The sequence below is a fragment of the Ipomoea triloba genome, chromosome 15, assembly GCF_003576645.1.
Source record: "Ipomoea triloba cultivar NCNSP0323 chromosome 15, ASM357664v1".
Taxonomy (NCBI): domain Eukaryota; kingdom Viridiplantae; phylum Streptophyta; class Magnoliopsida; order Solanales; family Convolvulaceae; genus Ipomoea; species Ipomoea triloba.
Genome location: NC_044930.1, coordinates 19,315,511 through 19,331,386, shown reverse-complemented (window position 1 = coordinate 19,331,386; position 15,876 = coordinate 19,315,511). Strand labels below are relative to the sequence as shown.

The 15,876-nt window shown below is 33.5% G+C and overlaps 1 protein-coding gene across 4 annotated transcripts in view; it reads right to left on the bottom strand.

Annotated features, from left to right (window-relative positions):
• The window catches only part of LOC116006413 (C2 and GRAM domain-containing protein At1g03370-like), a 9,830-nt gene extending 2,590 nt beyond the window's left edge, over nucleotides 1–7,240 (bottom strand). For 3 of the 4 annotated variants that reach the window (XR_004095129.1, XR_004095130.1, XM_031246766.1), the window contains exons 1-9: nucleotides 7,145–7,240; nucleotides 6,377–6,825; nucleotides 4,258–5,496; nucleotides 3,693–3,881; nucleotides 3,128–3,411; nucleotides 2,901–3,017; nucleotides 2,351–2,613; nucleotides 699–936; nucleotides 102–374 (exon numbers count right to left, since the gene is read on the bottom strand). Coding sequence is in view for 2 of the 4 variants with exons in the window: in XM_031246766.1 (XP_031102626.1) it covers nucleotides 102–374; nucleotides 699–936; nucleotides 2,351–2,613; nucleotides 2,901–3,017; nucleotides 3,128–3,411; nucleotides 3,693–3,881; nucleotides 4,258–5,496; nucleotides 6,377–6,737 (2,964 nt within the window). In the remaining 2 variants the exon portion in view is untranslated. The other variant, XM_031246768.1, reaches the window with a different exon arrangement.
• Nucleotides 7,241–15,876: the final 8,636 nt, after the last annotated feature.

Genomic DNA, 15,876 nt, shown 5'->3' with positions numbered 1-15,876 from the left:
CTTTTTTTGGGGGGGGGGGGGGGGGGGGGTGGTGGTAAAACGGCAGTCAGATACAAGAATCTTAGTCAGAAAAAGTAGGGGGACAACTCCAAGATGCATACATTGAAGTAGTCACCAAATGGAACCCCATGAAGTGTCAAGACCTCTTCGATGAGCCAACCATTTTTATCAGGAAGGAGAGATTTCTGCTGCGTGCTAGTCACCTCAGCTCTATAGCGTGATATGCATTTCTCAAATTTGTAATAAAGCTGTCTTTGATACACTTCAGGATTCTCGGATTCCCAAGGGCTGCAAGAATAATTAAGACAGCCAGCCCTCTCCATAACTCTTCGGTCAAGTTCACTCCCGCTAAATAACTCCATGAAAAAATCTGTCTGGATATGGAAGAAACAATATATAAATTTATTGTTCAGCAAACTGCATAAGAATTTACATTCATGGATTGGGTACAAGGAGGCCATTACTCTCACTATATATACAATGACAGGTTTGTAACATATATAGGAAAAGAAATCGACCAGTCCTTGAAATCAATATTGCACATAAAAAATAAAATAAATAAAAGAATTTAAAACAAATATTTCCTTCATGAAACTCATCCCAAATTCACTTGACCCTTAAGATAACAAGACAACAGAAGTGGAAAGCACACATTACAAAGGGAGGGATTTGAGAGAAAGGTGTAGTTGGATACTTACAGGAACAGAAAGTACAGAGGAATAAGCAATAGACATATTGGGATCGTCATCTCCGGTGGTTAAATCAATCTCTTCACTTTGGAGGTATTTTACTTCAATTTCTTCATCTACCACTAAGTTTTTGTCTATAGAATCCTCGTCAGGTATCTGGAGGCTTTTAGCCTTGGATTCTTCTTCAACTATCCGTGCCTTCTGCTCTGGGCTCAAAGCTCTTGCCTTCCATAGTGCCATCATCATCCTATGGACATCCACTAAAAAACATCAATAAAGAAATTTATAGCAAACCTCAATTCATATTTATTCTAGTCTGATGCAGCCTGAAACAAAGACAAAAGATAACAAACCCAAACCACAAATATTGACACGAGAAAAAGAGCTCTCAAAAGTATTTACACAACTATATATATATATATATTGCCTAAGAAGCCCTGGAAATAAGTCAAGAACTTAGTATAACTGTCCTAAAACTCCAAGTAAAATCAGAATCCTAAATGTAAAAAGAAAAGCCAATAATTATGGATCAATGCCTAGACCGATGTACCAATCTCAGGCTCTTGTGCCCAGATGCTATCTTCAGACTATGATTGGTGCAAGAATGGAGTTCTAGTCTGCCCTGCAGCTGCTGATGCCAAACTTTAGTGTCCAGTGGACAAGTGGCGAGCAGATTTTTTGGCAGATCTGACATCAGTTTACCCCACTTGGGAAAACTCAATCTGAATTTGCTGAGGCCCCCATAAACTTATCACCCCTCACCAAGTCCATTGCATTACAAACACTTGAGACAAGGGAGACTTGCCAGTGGCACTATACATGGCTCAACGATAGGCAAGTAAGCAAGTTTTACTTGTGCCATAGAAAAGCCCTATTATTTTGATCGTAGGCAAGTAAGCAAGTTATGGCCAAACATGTTTGTGTTTGGCCATAACTTTGATGGTTTATCATAGTGCTAAATTTCATGGAAGTATCAAACATCTTTCTTCCACATGGTCATGCAAACTGAATGTCACAATCTGAAACAATTGAATATGGGAGGGACTACATGAAGTCGCACTCCCTCCAGGAAACACCATAGGCATTAGAGGTCTTTCGCCAGGAAAGTGATGACCCATCTTTGAGAACATACCACAAAAATATAATCCACCTCTTTGCATGCTAGGGAGGCCAAGGAGAAAGTTTTTAGGAACAAGTAGTGGCATGGAGGTTTGGCACACATAGCACCTTTTCACAAAGAATTCAACTCCTTGTTTGGGAAAAAGTACTGCTCCTTCACCAATGTGGTATAGATTCTCTTTCATGAGATAGTCATCATGGATGTGAAATAGGAAACTGTAATCCTATTCCTATTAGTATGGGCCTAGGCCAATGTTTCTATAAATATAGGATTTCTGTATAGTTGAATACACAGAAATACTATATTACTATTGATATATTCTCTCTTTCTTTGGTTTCTCACAAAGGAATTAAGGTGTATCTGACTCCTTTTGTCAGTTGATATGTGTTTTCACCTTTCATTCACCTTGATGTCTCCTCCAAAAGAAATCTGCTCCAATCATATAATGGTTTGGATGTTTCTCCACTCACCTTCCATTCACCTTGATGGCACAATTACCAATAAGATTGAAAAGACAAATGTAATTTGAATCTAGAAGTACCTGATTGCGACATTGAAAGATACAAAGGATTGAAAATGGAATTTTAGCCTGCCCTCTTCATCATGAGTCTTTGCACTATGTTTTGCATCAAACCCTTTGCCCGACTTTAGAGTTACAATGACAATTGGACTGCCAATTGATGCCAAAGTCTTGGGAATGACTTTAATGTCTTCTATATCTTCCCAAAGAAAGAAAAAATTTGTCCTATGTCCAAACAGATCTGCATGAAATCCCATTATTCTTACAGATAAAAATAGACGGCCCTGCACCACACAATTGTAATTTCAGGAGAACAGCCGAGAACAATCAGAAAACATGAAATTAAAATAGCATGCATCATTGGTACATCACAATAAATAGTCTTATTTCTAACTTCCAAATTTATACCACATTGGTGAGGTTGATGGCAAAAAGAAGACTTAATAAATGCTAACCAATTGAAGGTGATTACATAGAAGAATAGAGGCAACTTAAAACAATAGCTTTATATGACAAAAAACTAAATCATCAGTTCTAACTACCTGAAGGGGCAGTATTAAAAAAAAACTACCTGAAGGGGCATTTTGCGCTTCAGTTGACAAGAGAAGTCGTTGATAAGAAACTCCTCTGGTGGAAGACGAAAAAGTTTTTGGAATGCTGAATTTGTCTGTGGAGACCGTAATTTTATCTACAAATAGATTTAATATGAAACTAACCAATTAGCTGGAAGGAGGCTTAGATACTAAAAATTGGAAAATCCATTTGAGGAGCGAATACACACTGTAAAAACTGGGATACCTTCTTTCCAATTTCCTTCTCCATCTTAGACAAATAGTCTTTGGCAGCGTTGCTACCCTTTGTATTATTCAAGAATATTCTTAAGTGCAACTTAGACTGGCAGGCTAGAGCTAACTTCCCTTGAAGGGTAATCCAAATTTCAGACAAATCTGATATTTTAGTTTTTATAAAATTGATTTCAGCATGTCCAATAGACGTAGCTTCATGAAAGGGTCCGTCAAAATAAAAAACTTCAACATTCAGCAAAGATGGTGGCTCCTCCATTGCATCAAACTCAAATATTTCTGCACAAAACCATTGTGGAAGTGGTAAAAGTCAACTTGTTAAAAATCCAATGCATCAGTGAGAATAAATAACACTGAATTGCAAAAGATTTCAGCTTTGAATTGTATGCATTTTAGCCAGTGTGAATTACAATTCATGTGCATTTTAATGTGTTAATTTGTATTGATTCATGTTCCTTAACCAACATCACGGGATATTTTTTAACAAACCCCATAAAAATTATATATTTATAGGCACTTTACAGACACATAAAGGGTAAACACAACACACTAATATTTACCATTCCACTTCGGAGATGAACTTCGGAACTTAATTGAGCTGGCTCTAGTTCTACCATTGCAAGTAAAAACCACATATGGATTAGAAAACCCGCCTGAGTCAACTGCCACCAAATCACTTCCTTCAAGCAATGCAACAGTCAACAGCCAACCATTTCCTAGTGCTTTGACTCCATGGTCACCACCTTTGGCTAATTATATATTTAAATAGAATGAACATATTAGAGGTAAAACATTATGTAAAGAATACGACAACCATGAAATGTGAAAGATATGAGAAGTGTTGATAGCTTTCTACTGAGCTTCAGAGAGCAATGGGAAATCTACATGAGTTAGTCTCTGGAATGGTACAAGCAGTGCTAGGTGAGAAAGCAAATCATGGGAAGAAATAAAAGCAAATAAAATGTATGCATCCATCAGGTCTCATGAACTTTAGGATCATCCAACTTTACTGACAGTTTAGATATCATATAAACAATGACACCTCTGACTGTTAACCTAAAAAATGACACATTATATTGATCCTAATAAATGCGTTTAACTGAAATGCCAATTAAGTATTTATACCTCTTTGTACTCTTGCCTGCATAAAGCGTGACACCAGTTCCAGTACACGCTTACCCTGCAGTACTAGTACACCACAAACAATCAACTCACCAATAGAATCTGGCAAGTCAAGCCCAACAAACTCTAGTCCCTGTATTGTGCTAGGTGTAGCTAGCAAGATGTGCAAAAGCACATATGACCCTACGAGAAATGTTGAAATTACAGTAAAATTAGCAAAATACTGAATAGCCAGTTTCCTGTCTGACTGGGGCTCCACTTGAAGAGATGCCAAAAGCTGCTCCTTCTCAGAACCGATGTTCTTTGCATCAACTGGCTTCACGTTCTGAGATAATAAACTTGAGAATTGCTCAAAATTCTCTTTTATACCTTGTCTTGCACCATTTTCAATCAAACTTTTCATCATCGTACTTTGCAAGAAATTCATCCTCCAAGAAACTACCAATCTTGAAGACTCTTCTCCTGAAGGCAGTTCAGGACCAGAAGTGATGCAGTAAAGCACTTCTGTCCTAAATGTGCTCCCATAAGGAGCATCTGGGGTGCTCACAGTGCATGATATTGCATATGTCTTCCCATCAGCTTTCATATAAGTTTGCTCCTCACTTGCTTTCAAAGCCTTGACCAATTTACTTGGGGCCTTAATAAAACAAACTACTCTTTTCAAATTCTCACTGCCATTCTCGAACTTCCAAGGACCTACATTCAATTCCGTGGATCCTTGCATATTTGTTAATGATTTAAGAAAGTTTGAGTCAGGCGAAAAGAGCAATGAGTTCAGTTCATGTGGTGCTGTTGCAAAAATTTGGTCCACAACTACTCCTGGTAAATTACTTGGAATTTCACTCTCATTTTCTCTCATCTCCATGTTTTTCATCATTTCTTCAAAACTTACTGATGACAACTGCTCCTCTTGTGTATCCTCATTATCCAAAGTACCAACACTTCCAGATATATCTGGCATATCTGAAACTTTAACAGAAGGCATGGGTACTCCATCACCATTTTTATTGAAAATTTGATAAAGTCGGCCAACCAAGGTTTGTGGATTTGATTTTTCATCTTTAAATGAGCTTGCTTCTTCTAAACTCCCTCCTGGTAATGGAAAGTTTAAAGGCAAAGCCCTTGAAATAGATTCACTTCCCGCATCAGTATATTTCTTTGTCAACGGAGCAAGATCACCACCAGTTTGTGTGTCCACCAACAAATTGTTTCGAGGGAAACAAATAGTGAGGAGAATTTGACCTGTTGAAAGATAAGAGCACAATTCAACTGCACAATTAAACTCCAAATTTGCAAACACATCATTAACAAATCCAAGACCTCAAATTTCTTCCTGTACCTCTGTTTCTCCCCTTTGATGGGACAAAACAATGACAACTAAAACACCGTGTAGATGGATGAATTGAAATTATATCCAAGAAGAAACTGGTTGCATTTTATGGGTGTGATCTTAGGTACCTCTCCCATGACAAGACAAGCTCATAGCCAGCAGAATCACACAGCAAAGTAATATTATATCTTTACTGCTCTGACTAAAATGAGCAATCAGGTAAAATAACTTTGATTGCATCAACAGTAAGTGAACACAGTTCATAGAGTAGAACGGAATTCAGCATTGGTGCTTGGTAAAGCTTATTTAATTAGTGTTGAGCACATAATATATAAACATAAATGTGCAGTCCAACTATCAGTTTAGGCTCTGATACCAAATTGAAGCATGTGCTCCACCTCACATACTTTGCTTCTGCCTAACTGGCGGGTGGTTGTTATTCTCCAACCACCAGGTCTTTCAATCCCTCAATTTCAACAATTAGGTTATCAAGATAATAACTTGAACAATCTACATTTTACATGTTTGACAAGGATTAAGGATTTTACAACACTTTTAGCTTATTAAGTGAATAATTCATTAGTAACTTGTAGTTGTGTGCAAATTATTCACTGTTCATAATCATAAATGATTATCACAATCTAAAAATTTAAACTTTATGAAACAAAGCAATATCTGATGAGTAACAGATTACTAATTTCCACTATCCGGGCAATGTATGATCACACTGAACAAGCAGAAACAGAAATCATTCTATCAAATGCAAAATAAGAAGAATACACAACAGCTTACCACAGTCCCTATTCTTAGACTTCTTCTGCTTGGGCTGCAAAGTGTACCAAGCAGTGCCAAGGGATTTGCCTTCGGTTTCGAAAACCTTAGAAAGGTTGAACTTAACTTGGCCAACAAAATCATCATTGAAGTACTTATCCTCTCCCAGAACAGTTATAACAAGCTCTTCCTTAAACTCATCAATCCGAAAGGTGAATTCTTCACACCATGATGGATTCAAGCACTTCTTTACCACCTTAGTCCTGAACTTCTGCCTCCCCAACTGCAATTTTACATAGGGATCACTCAGCCCATTTGGGTCATTTCCAGGTATATTACGTGCCTCAATCACTCGCACTAAGAGCTTCATATTCATCATCATCCCAATATATGCGCAACAAACTCTTCAACAAAGGTAACACATTGATGAAAAGATCAAACTCCAAGGAGAGAAATCCGTAAATGGTACACTGTAAAGAGCAAATGATTAAAAAGGGTTCCTCATCAAAAATCAAGAAAATTACAAATTGCTATGGAAGAACGTGCATGATGAGAATCGACCTCTATCATGGGAAAATGCGATGCGCAAATCAAAGAAAAGGAAACAAGAACAATTAAATAACGATGATAGATATAGATTGCAATGGGGAGGAGGAAATGCCAAGAGAATGGAAGGAAACCAAATTGAATAGAAGCCGAAAAGGGAAATGATCAAAATTCCGAAAAGAGGAACAGATATCAAAATCCTGTGGGAGATTCGAAGATTTTAAAACCCAAAGAAGGGCATACCAGTTTTCAATTATGGCTCCTAAGGATCACTTAGAATCAACATTTCGTTGAAAAGGAAAAGAAGGACGACAGGAGGAGGGGAGAGAGTGGAAAGAGGTTGAAAATATTGCGCATACAACGTTCGAAAACAAACATTATATTGTTTCCCAAAATGTTGGTTTTGAAATGCCTTGGATCCCATTGGCCCCGTCCATTATTTCAAAGCACCTAAACCAGTGGACCAAACACACGTACCCCGTTGTCGGCTTTGCTAAATTTCATGCAAGCAACAGTTTTCTCTTCGGAAATTTTGTGATTTCTTCATGAAAGAAGAAGTGTTGTGTAAGAGTGTTCGCAATTACAAGATTCTATATTTTACAATTTTATAATTTTTTGAAAACACAATTTTATAATTTTATATTCAATAATATGACATAATTTTTGTCAAAGACCTTGTGGTCTAGTGGCACCCGGTTTACACTCCCACGTGGAAGGGATTAGGTTCAAGCCTTAGTGGAGCTTCAGTAGGTTGAGAAAATAGTTATGAACGACGGATGCTACATTATAAGATTTGTAACAGAGTCAGTAGTACTCAAAAAATATATATATAACATAATTTTTGAATCTATATAATAAAATTGTAAATATTGAGTAATGTAATTTTTTTTTTTGAAGATAGTAATGTAATTTTATATATTGAAATTTAAAATTTAGAACATAGAGTTCTAAAATTGTAAACATAGAATTCTAAAATTTTGAACATAGGGGTCTACCGGTGAAGTAGATTACAATGTAGAGTAAACCACAAGAGGTGTGATGCTACAGAGTAGTGAATATGACAAGTGAGCGAGAGGACCCTCCTTTTTATACTAAATCAACTATGCATTTAATGCTTCCATATGCAAGTGGCTTGACGTGACGCGCTCTTGTTGGCTTGGTTAAACAGTTTGACTTTCCGAGGTGACAAAGCCAATATTCCTGCAAGTTATCAGCCGCCACCTACAAACGCAAGTGGGCTTCCTTTACTTTTAGTGTAAGCTAAACCTCCTAACTTGCGGGGTGCGACGCAGTTAAAGATGTATAATTGAATTACCCATTTTGATCACATTAATTAGGCTATATTTATTTTATTTGTGTTAATTGAAATAATCTAATAATATTTAATTTGGTTAGCCTAGTTATTTTTTTGAATAATATTTAATTTGGTTAGCCTAGTTATTTAATTAAAGTAAGTCATCTTGGTTGGACAGGGCCGTCCCAATAAAAATAGAGGTCCTGTGCGATATTTGGATTTGGGCCCTTTTCATAGGAATATTTATTAATCTAGAATCAAGGGCATCCTGATTTCTTAGATCATATATGTCAAATAAAAATGAATCATTCGGTTTACCATTGTAACCAACATCATCTAAACAACCATCAACATTCATATATCCTTTTCATCGTCACAATGATACTTATCATTGTTGTGCACACTATCATTTAAAATTTTCAAGCCTCACAATCACCTTGATCTTTTTTATGAAGATTAATTATTAGCATCTAACAAATTTTCATTGGCATCATCTTTTTGCTCATCTATTTGATATTTTATTGTAATGAATTTTTTCAAGAACTCCCTGTTGTGATTGAGTTACTTGTTTATATTCTTTTAACGCTTCTCAAACACAGATGAATATTTTTTTAGAAAACATAATTACAAAATTCTAGAAAAAAATTATTTAGTATATCTACCAATAAATAATTTATCAAGAAACAAACTCTTGAATATATTATTCAATATTTAAAATTATTAAGCCAATAAGCCATACTAATAAATAATAATTGTGAAATAAATTAAATAATATGTACAATTAAGTTAATAAGTTTTAATTAATAATTACTAAATGTCTGATGGTGAAAGTACATTATTTATGCACGTAAAGTACATTATCTGAATACTAAAAATATATTATTTTATATATACTTTCAAATAATCTACATTTAGTATACAAATAATGTACTTTTAGCATATTAAAAATGTATCTTATATTCATGGTCCATATAATAATTTGCCCATAATAATCTCACATTATATATCTATATAATTATTTCAAAAACAAATTTGGGGTCAAAAATTGTAAATATATATATATATATATATATATATATATATATATATATATATATATATATATATATACACATATATATACATATACATATGGTGTATTATGGCCTATGGGGCCCCAAAAAATTGGGGGCCCTGGTTTTGGATAGCCCCATACAATTTAGCTATGGGGTTGGTTAAATTAGTTGGACATGCTAATTAACCAAATGATAATTCCCATGACCTTTAAGAATTGCTAAACAAGTTTGTCCCAAATAATTATGAAGTTAATCAGGTCTAAATTGGCCCAAGGATATTTGCATGGGCTCCTTGGTCCAATTATATTATGCTAGCACAAAGCCCAATTGGTTTTTTTTTTCATTGATTTAAAATTTTAAATTGCATATTTGGATTTTGTTAAACCAGGGAAAGTAAACGTCGGTGAGGGGTTAAATACTCTTTTAAGAATTTTAAACCTTTTGAAGAAATGCGAGTTTTTGTAGTAGTAGAAAAGTTTTATTTGTAGCTTGGTTTGACTTGAATAAGTGCAGTATGGATTGTTAGGAAGATAAGTAAAGTGTAGTATAAAGTGAGAGATTTATAGTAATTTAAGAAATTTTTTACTCGGTCGACTCTTCTCTTTAATCTAAGAAGGGATTTAATTATTTATTTAATAATTTATAACCAAATATAAGTGAATGAAGCATTTCAAAACACACTGCTATTTATTTCCTTTAATGACAGTCCTTGAATGTAAGTCATGAGCTCCTTATCAACTTAATCTTCATTGTATTGATCAATCTTCGATAAAGGTCAGTTACAAAGTTGCCTTACATGATTTTTTAACACTTATTAGAAAAAGAGATGATTATGTTTTGGGGTGGGACTGTTAGAATCTAGATGATTCCCTTTTAACCTAGAAAATTCAATATTGCTTGAAATCTTTTGAATCTCTTGTATTTTCAAGAGCTTGTAAAACCATTACTTTGTCCTAGGGTCCCTCATTATATAGATGCGTAGAATTTAGTGTTGATTTAAAAGTTGAATGAATATGTAGTCATTCAATTAAGTGGTAGTCATTCAAAAGCTGTCACAATTTTCATTTTGCGCTTTATCCTAATCTTGGAGTTTGAGAAGATGAGAAATCAAAACCAAGTCCAATTCTATCCCTTGAGGGCTTTTACAGCAGAATATATATATATATTAGTTATAATGCGCACACGATTAAATTAATGCCCTAAACAAAAATTAAAACAAGTAAATACTTGGTACAATTTTTAAATATTAAATAGTTAATATAAAATAAAAATAATTATTTTCAATATAATCAAAACTAATAATAGATATGAGTATTGCTGTAGATAGTTATAATCGAGAATAAAGAGGATGTCCTAACAATCTATATACATATAAAGGCAACCGGGTATTAGCCAATGAGATTGCTCTGTTTTCCCGCCTAGTTAAAACGACGAAGTCTCACTTTTCTTTAATTTTTTTAATCATGTCTTGCATTTTCAAATTTGTTCATTTCTCGCCTGTTTATTTGCAAAATTGAAATGAATCTTTGAAGAGTCCAATTAGGGGAGTGGCCTATTGTAGAGTTGGTAAGGTGGTGTGATTTTTCTAATTGAAAGGGCATGGACCATCTTTTCATTGTACCTCTATGGTATTATTTTATTATTATTATTATTTTTAATGTCTACCACAGTTAGTGGTAGACTTCTACTATCTCACTTCCATCACTATATCTACTATATTAATAAGAGCCAAAAAGAGTTAGGCCTAAAATAGGTAGAAAAAATGGCAGTAAAATTATTTAATCAAATTGATGGTTCAGATGAATTATTTAATCAAATAGATGGTTAAGATAATTCAGATTAATATTATTAATAGAGATTACCTAATTTAACCTTACTTTTATGATTATCTGTTAAGTTTTCCGTTAAATATTCTCTTCTCCGTTAATATTCTGTTAACTTTTAACTTACCCATTAATTTCTATAAGAAAGGTCTTAGGTTCGAACCGCATCTCAATCAAATTTGACATAATTAAGTTTCTCACTCTATTTTACTCTTATTAAATTAAATAAATTAGTAACTACAACAAAAAATGATACATATGTATTTCTTTAATTTAGAATTATGTGTCTACAATATCTTTATTTGAAAAAAAATATTCATTGTCAAAAAATTAAATTAAATAAGAGAAATAATTTCATTAGTTATATTGTCTTTATTTTCTCATTCTTTACATTCAAATTTATCAATTGATATTCATTACATTGTCCATTATCTTATTTTTACAATATCTTGTAATTAAATATCAAAGTTATAGTACAAAATAATGTTATATATTTATTTACCAAGTATTTTATTAATACTATGAAAAAAAATTAAAATAATCTAAAGCTAATTATATTAACTACTTGGGAATTGGTTGACAAAGAGAGTACTAAAATAATTACCCAACTAATTGAAGCGGAATCACTCTATTTTACTCTTATTGAATTAAATAAATTAGTAGTTAACCAAAAATGATACATATGTATTTCTTTAATACCATGAAAAAAAATAAAAAAGAATAGTTTGAAACCAATCATATTAACTACTTGGGGGATTTGTTGACAATGAGAGTACTTAAATAACCCATTACCCAGCAAATTTGAAACGAGAAACTACCTTTTAATATCTTTGGAATACATAATATTTTAAATTTTCAAATTTTTATTAATTTATTTAATCTTTTTTCTTAAACTAGGGATTTCTTTATCGACAATAACTCATTCAACAATAATGGTTGAACCAAATGAACCCCAAGCAGAACACCTAAAGGAAAGTCCATAGATCATATATCATAATCTCATTGCATGACGTTGTCATCTATGCTACCAACAATAACCGAATTGCAAATAACACACTACCAACAAAAAGGAAGAAAACAAATAGTAAAGATGGACAATGACAATGTTACTCAAAAGAGAATTAAGAACACTTAGAAAAATTCAAATTAAAAGTAGTATTTATTTAGACTATCATTTTTAGATCAAATATTTAGACTATCGATTTTACAAGGTTGCAAACATTTATTTTAGTAATAATTATAATGAATTTTTTATATTATCTTGGATTCATATACTTTGAGTTAGATATTTAAATAAAAAAATTCGACATTCAATTACCCATGTATAAACTTCTCCTATATAATCTTGCATTGATATACTTTCAAATATTTATTTGGGATAAGGTACAAATAAGTCATCGAACTATTTAAGAAATAGCAATTAAGCCACTCAACTCAAAAAAGCTCCAAAAGCATCCACGAACCTGGAAAAAAAAGTAGCAATTAACATTTTTAACAGGTAAACTTCATGTTTTTTTGACTAGATTACCTTGTGTATTTTTGACTCCTCTGTTTGAATTCCTTTTTTTGTCGCCCTTCATCTTCATGTGCCTGTTCAAGCCGGACAGCCATAGCTGTGGTCGCTGCTCCAGCCGATGGCAACAACAGAGCGATGACCATACCGTTGATACCGGCTACGGACGGAAACCCAAAATAGAAAAGAATTTATTTTCTTAAATCGTCGTCGATCGACGCTTCTTCCCCAACAGCAGTTGCAGAAAAAGTTGACGCAAGGACAGTGTCCGAGACCAATTCCACGGTTGCTGGTGAGATGCGATTGAAACCGATCTCAAACAGTAGTTTTAAAAAACAAAAGAAAAATATATATTTTTTCATATGGAACTGAAATTGTGCTTAATTCATTCAAAATAAACCTGACAAGTTTCTCAAGTATATATGTTACGAATATTTTTAATGAGGAATTAGATTTAATTTGCAGATGAAAAAATGGGGATGAGGGTATAGGGTGGATGATCAAGGTTGTGCGAGTCAAAGAGCCATAGATTCAAAGGGCTATGCAGGAGCGACACCAATTGCGGCAGCGCCGGTAGAATCATTAGAATTGATTCTTTGATTGCATCAATCTTAGTCACGTACTCACGTTCATCATTAGATACGATAATGGTGTCTAAGTTTTTCATGAATGTCAGCGTTTCATCCTCCCAGGTAAACAGTCAACGATATATAGGCAGCTTTTAAAATTTTTTTCACGTTAGATATTTAAAAAAGAAAAAAATACACACATGGCAATCTAGTCAGCAAAAACCTGAAGTTTACCTGTTAAAAATGCCAATTGTTACTTTTTTCCAGGTTCGCGGATGTTTTTGGAGCTTTTTTGAGTTGGGTGGCTTAATTGCTATTTCCTAAATATTCGATGACTTATTTGTACCTTATCCCTATTTATTTAAATATAAACATTGGGCATTAACCTATTCGCGCAATGCGCGTATAAAACTAGTATACATACATAATGTAACTTAGAATATGTAACCAAACACTTAGCAATAGAATCCCAACATTGAAAATTTTTATTTGTTTGCAGAATAAGGAAAAGAGATAACTTCAAGCAGTTGCACCATGTCTTGGTAGTTTATTGTTGGAGCTCAGCTACATTCACAGCGGACCACTAAAGCCATAAAGTTGAGATGTGTTCGGTGTTATGTTGTCACTGAACTTAGTGACCATTATAAATATTCGACCATATTAGAAATTAGTGCAATTAAGAACTTATCATAGCACCTAGGTAGGTGATGCCCCCATTTTTGTTGTGTCATCCAAACACCTATCATGTTGCCCAATTATTAGGCCAACAATGGGACACTATTCCCAGCCTCCTAGGGCCCATGTTAGCCTTCTGTTGTTCGCATAACATTTTTTGGTAAGGGGCCATTGGCAAATTATTGTGTGGACCATGATCCCACGTAGTTGTGTGTAGACCATAAATATAATGTACATTATTTTTGTACTGAAGATACATTATTTTTTACTGTAGATACATTATTTTATAGTACTATAAAATAATGTACTTTTCAGTACAAAACTAATGTACTTTATGTACAAAAATAATGTATTTTTAATATATTAAAAATGTACTTTTTATTTATGGTCCACACAGCTGTGTGGATCATGATCCATGCAATAATGATTGGATGCCACTTTGATCTCTTTGTTTTTCTTATCGAGGTTTCAACCTCTAGGAGCGGGAAGACTTTCTTTCCTATCGTCAATTTACTCTCGCAAGTCTGGGATCACTGCTTTTTGGTCCAACCATATTGGTACTATCATAGTTGGGGTTGAGAAATTAGAGAGTATATCTTAGGAGCATAGATAGCGTTAGTGATGATTTTTAATAGGCCAAACCATCATAAACTTGAGTAATTAGAAAAACTGTAATGATTTGTCAACAAGATGAGCCTTTTTTATACATTACAAATCTATAATAATACAATTTTTTTATTTATAAGAAAGCCCGCAACTGCTTATAATAATCATTTTTTTTTGAAAATCATAATAATCATTTTTTAATTTATCTATTAACTTTTTTGTTTATTAATTTTTTAATGTTGTAATAATTTTTAAATTGTATTGTTTATGTTTAATAAAAAAAAAATTTGATCAAAATAATGTTTAATAAAAATTTAATATATTTTCACAGTATCTACATTTTATTTTGTTCACTAAAATTATATTAATCTATATAAATTTAAGTCAAACACCGATAATAAAGTGCGCACATAAAATGCGCAAATTTTATCATGGACCACGGACCACCAAGTATTGTGGTCCAAGTGGCAAAATGACGTTGTTTTGATTAATGAAAACAGACGGATGAAACTGCCTTCATTCTGAGTAACTACAGTATCAGTTCAACACAATTGCAGTTCCAGACAGATGAAACGGCCTTCGACAACTGTAGTATCAGTTCAACTGCAATATTAGTTCAACACAACTGTAGAATCATTTGAGATGAACCATAGTATCCATTACGGACACAACTGCAGTATCAATTCAACACAAATTCAGTATCAGTTCAACACAACTGCAGTATCAGTTCAACACAACTGTAATATCATTTGAGATGAACTGTAGTATCAATTACGGAGATTTACGGAAGCCGTTTCTTCCACTTATTAAAACAACGTCGTTTTGTAACCATAGTCCACAATGCAGTGTGGATCATAAAATGAGCATTTTGACATTTCGTTGCACGATCAAGAAGTTCCGTACGAGGTTTACCAATGATTATAACGTGTTTGTGAATCATACGACCGACTCTTGCGGGGTTTCTTCCGGCTTCCGGCAACCGGCATCGCACATCTTTGGTGGCGGATAATTTTCAACGCTATTGATAAATTTGGTTACGATTATTTTATTAATTATTTAATTTGACTATTTTTATTTTCTTTTATTAATAATAAAAGTCATCTAATAATTTAGCTTCCATATTGTTGAATATTAACATATATTAGATAACGTGTCCCGCATTTGAAATGACACATTGAGTATTACGTGGGACGTGGGTATAGTAATAAAGTTGATTATTAGTTATATTTTTTGATGTTAAATACTTAGATCTTGACAAAATCATTAAAAGAAAATAAAACAGATAATCCTCCAATATAAAAAAGCCACAAAAATAGCATTTAATGCCATTCCTGCCCAGTGGAAAACGATGCCGTATTGCATAGCAAAATGGAATGTTTGTTATTGTTAGTCACCGTCCTTTTCCGCATGTAGGATATCAATTTTGTTGTTTTTAAATCG